This window comes from Nicotiana attenuata, unplaced genomic scaffold (genome assembly GCF_001879085.1).
Source record: "Nicotiana attenuata strain UT unplaced genomic scaffold, NIATTr2, whole genome shotgun sequence".
Classification (NCBI taxonomy): Eukaryota; Viridiplantae; Streptophyta; class Magnoliopsida; order Solanales; family Solanaceae; genus Nicotiana; species Nicotiana attenuata.
The window spans coordinates 397,093-401,817 of record NW_017670620.1 but is presented as its reverse complement, the minus strand read 5'-3'; the positions used below and the strand labels follow the sequence as shown (position 1 = coordinate 401,817).

Genomic DNA, 4,725 nt, shown 5'->3' with positions numbered 1-4,725 from the left:
CTTCATTTAACTTGCTCGTATCTATTGTTGCTCGTGTCTGTTAACCAACCTTAATTCTTTGACTGCTTGATCAGTCTATGTGCCATGACACGTCACCATATATATAAATACAATTTTCCCCAATACAGATAGTCCCCCCCACTTTCCATTTATTCGTCAGTTTGAATATTTGGGAAGTGGAATTCATTAAAGGAGAATTTTTGTCACCATTAATGTTCTGACAGAGTTGACGCTTTAATTATCACTTCCATTTAATGTTTTAGACACGTGTCATCTTCTTATTGGTTCCACAGTTTACAACACTTTTTCAGGCTGTCTTTTCGGCTCCACTGTTCATGAAGTATCAGTTACCATTATTGTGATCCTTCCATTACTGCGTTTTTACTTTTGACGGTCGCCCATCAGTATAAATTTAATTTTTCCTTTCACCTTTTACCACATAAAACTTTTTCCTTGAACACTTGAATTGCGTGAATCTCTGTTTACTTCTTTTTCTTCTTCATCACGTATTCTTCGAACCCTAACCCTAAGAGAGTTCCTATTTTAGACAATTTTTCCAATGCCCCTGTTAGACATAAAAGAGGTGGGAGACTTCGTAGCTTAGGATCCTCTCGTGGTGGTGGTTCTGCCATGCCTTCTCCTAGCCCTGGTTCTTCCTCTAGAACTAGAGGTTCTTTTATTCAAAAATCATCTTCTAAGAACAATGAGGCCTCTGAACCATTACAGGAACCCTTGGTAGAAGAAATAGTCCCTAACGATTTATCTTTTCAGCATGATAGGCAATCACTTCAGACCCAAATTTCTGGTTTGGATCGTGTTGATGCTTACCCCACTATGATTACAGAGATTTTAGCTCCCATAGTTTGCAAAGATTGTCACTGGAGTAACGATTTTCCCATTGTAATCCTCAATCCAAATCAGAGGATTACTTCATATATGACTGGATTCTCTTTCGTTTACACATACCCTTTTACTCTTGGGTTTAAACCAGCTATCGACCCAGTAATTCTCGATTTCTGTCGTTTCTTCAAAGTTTGTTTAGCATAGGTTGGCCCGCTTGTATGGAGGGTTGTTGCTTGTTTAAGGCATCTGGCCAATTTGGCAAACGTTGATTTCACCTTCTCCCACCTAATTCATCTATACTCCCTTAGACTTTTTCGTAATGACGTCTTTACCTTAGTGGCTAGGAGTAAGAGGGTTTTGGTAAGCCCAGAAGATGATAAGGATCGTGGCTGGTATGCTCGATTTGTTGCTGCTCCCACAGTTGGTTTAGTGGGTGAACAAAACGTTCCCTTCCCTGAGAAGTGGAACTTTGCACGTAAGTCTCCCATCTCTCCTGTACCTTTTTCTTTCGAATTTACAAGTTTCTTTAACTTTGTTTCTCTCTCTCTTTTTTTTAGCAACCATGGGAGTTGTGGAGAACATTCCCAATTTTCGTGGTTGGGTAGATAAATTGTTGAAGATCGCTCCTATGGAGGCTAGGTCTTGGAAATTTATTTCCAATCGTCATGGTTGGAAAGTAAAGACTCACGGTATGAGTTTTTGTCTTTCTCGTATGTAAGATTTTTCTCTTTATTGCCTTAACTTTCAATTTTCTCTTTGTCAGGTTTTGCTATTCGAGGTGTTACTGCTGAAGCAGTTGCAGCTTCTCGTTTAGGAATCCAACTTTCTTTAGAAAGTGCTCAGGATATTCTTCTGAAAAGAAAAACCACAGACGATGATAGCTCCGACGAAGAAGAGGAGGATGGTTCCTTGGTGAAAAGGCCAAGAGTTCGGAGACGTATCGTCTCTGATGAAGCTGAAGTTTCTCATCATCTTTTTCCTACCGGGCCTGTTAATCTCGTCTCTGATGATTATGTTGCTACCCCTCATGATACTCATGAGTCGATTAACCAGCTTTTCATTAGTGGTTTTGAGAGTGGCGAGTTAGGACCCGTTTTGGATGAACCTCCCCTATCTTCTTCTTCAACTCCTATATCTTCAGTTCCTTCCCTTCCTTCTTCTGTCGTGCCTTTGGTTCCTTCCTTATCTGCTCCAACTTCTTCCGCACCTCCCGTTGCTGTTTTTACTTCTTCTACCGCTCCTCCTTCTACTGTCCACAATGTAGAAGCGGGTTCTACAAGCAAAAGGATTGCTATGAGGAGCGTGACTATCGAAGTGCCTGCTGACAACAGCCTTTTTAGGAAATCCGGTCAGGCGGATGTTTGGCTTGAACCTTTAATAGGCCCAATTGAGAAAGAAAAAATGAATAGCCATAGCTGCCTGACTCTGATGAACGACATAGTTCATTCCACCTTGAAGGTATGCCCCTTCTTTCTTTAATTTTGCCAGAATTTTTCTAGAATTCTAATTTTTCTTTCCTTATCATTTTCAGGCCAACCTTATTGGTACAGAGCTGATGAGCAGAATTTCTTTATTAGAGAAGGTGGCACGTGACTCTGAAAAGGCTGTTCTTGATTCAAAGAGGGAAGCTCGTGACTTTCAGTTGGAAGCAGCTAATTGGAAGGATCAATTTGATAGTGCTCAAATAACAATAGAAGATTTACAAGAGAGTAAGAATAACCTGGAACAGTAGGTGAGAGCATTAACTTCAGAGCTTGCGGTTGTCAAGGCTTCTTCAAGTCAGGCTGAGATAGAAAGAGAGCGTCTCGAGTCTTCTTTCTCAGAACAATTATCTAAATCAAGTGAAGAGATTAGAGAGCTGAGAGCTCTTTTAAGTCAAAAAGAAGTTTATGCTGGAGATTTGATGCAGAATTTGACTCGGACCCAAGAAAATCTGCGAACTTCTGAAGACCAGGTGAAGGCCTTAGAAAAATCTCATGCCTCTCTCCAAGCCTCTTATAACTCAGCTCTGAATGAAAATGAAGGTCTCAAAAATGAAATTGCTGCTTGGGAAAGAGATTATGAGCTTCTTGAAAATAAGGCTGCAGTTGATGTAAGCTGGGCTTTCTGAACTCCCATCGTGATGCCTTAGTTGAAGCCAGCCAAGAAAACTTTAATCTGGAGTCAGAGTTAGCTAAGGTGATGGAGACTATTGAAAAAGCTCAACAACCATTGGACTTCCCTTCTCCCATGATTGAAGTTTCCGAAGCTGAAGCTACCGGAGTTGATGTTCCCGTGGGTGAAGTTCCGGTGAGTGAGGCTCCCTTAACTGAAACTTCTGCGGTTGAAGTCCCCATGACCGCTGGAATTGCCTCGGGTGATGCACCCTCTTCAAGCTCAATCGTGCCCCTTATTGCAAGTCAAGTTGAAACTTCATCTATTGATACTCCAATGGTTGGAAATCAACCCACTTCTGTTGGCGATGCTGTTCCAGTTGAGCCCGCTGATGATCCTTCTTCAATCCTTTCCTCTTAGTGAAAAAAAAAATTATATCTGTTTTTGAATTCCTCTTTTTGCAGGTACCTATTTGGAAAACAGTATTTAAAGCTCTTGGGTTCATTTGAGAGTTTTTGTAATCAAGCCCTTGGCTATCACTTGAGGGTTGATTTTTAGAAGTACAAGTCCCCAAGTCTTGTTATGGGGCATTTTGTATAAACAATTCGATGACTAAGTTTATACTTAGTCTTTAGTTTTAAATATTAGGAAGCTTTTATTTATCATTGCACTTCCATATGTTCTATCCTTGCCTTTTTATTTTTAAGGACTTAAAGAATAGTCATCATTTTTGTTCTTTGAAAAATGCTTCTGTTAATCCCATGACTAAATAACATGAGTTTTATAAAAGAGGGCCCTTTTATATTTTGACACTTAATGAAGAAGACGTCTCAACTTCATAATGGTGTGATCATACGATAAAAGAAATAGGAACACACATGTTTTTTGCAATAACTTCGAGAAATTTTTATTTCTGAACTTTGACAAGTTTTGAATAATACTTTACATGTGCTTGAATTACATCTATAACTTTCTCGTAACTGTTTTTTCTTGTAACAGATATTTTTTTAAAAAATAATAAACACGAGGTTTTTCTTTATAACCCGTTTTAGAACAATAAATGCAAGGTTTTTCCTTACAACCTGCTTTAGTACACAGCTTTTACCCTAATTACAGTTAGGATTTCTTTAGCCTTGCCTCATGACTTCATTTGACTTTTATTACTCTGCACTTGACTTTTTCCCAGGCTTGATTTTTCTTCAATCTTCTCTGCCGTCTTTATATATACTTGTGTATATTATGTAGTCCCCCAAGTGTTTGAGTGTTGAAGTATGAAGCCTCGAGCACTTGATAGCTTCCCTCATTCGGTCCTTTTCCTGAAAAGGAAATACATACGGGACTCGGAAGTACGATTATAGATGAAGACTGCTTAACCCGTTTAAATTTCTATCAGAATAATTGTAACCCTGGGCCAGGAATTTTAGTTTATTCCAGTTCGCCTTACAGGTCGTGACTCATCATTTAGTACGGGTTAGCATTTTGCCTATCATCTAAAATCATTAATAAAATTTTAACAATTCAAAAACAAATATAATTTAACATGGTGATACCTGACCGTGGGTTTTTCCTTAGAAATAATCTCTTCAAATGAATTGCATTCCAATGCGAAGGAAGCACCTTCCCGTCCATTGTTTCCAACTCGTATGCTCCTTTTCCTACAATATCTCGAACTCTGTAGGGTCCTTCCCAGGTAGGACTTAGTATACCCGCGTTGGCCGCCTTTGTAGATTGAAAAACTTTTTTAAGCACGAAATCCCCAGTTTTGAAGTATTGCAGACGTGCTTTTCT

At 39.2% G+C, this 4,725-nt stretch overlaps 1 protein-coding gene across 1 annotated transcript in view; it reads left to right on the top strand.

Annotated features, from left to right (window-relative positions):
- The first annotated feature begins 3,072 nt into the window (after positions 1–3,072).
- Positions 3,073–4,725, top strand: part of LOC109241592 (F-box protein At5g07610-like) — an 11,361-nt gene continuing 9,708 nt past the window's right edge. Inside the window, exon 1 of the mRNA XM_019408354.1 lies at positions 3,073–3,199. Coding sequence (XP_019263899.1) covers positions 3,073–3,199 — 127 coding nt within the window. The remainder of the gene's footprint in view (positions 3,200–4,725) is intronic.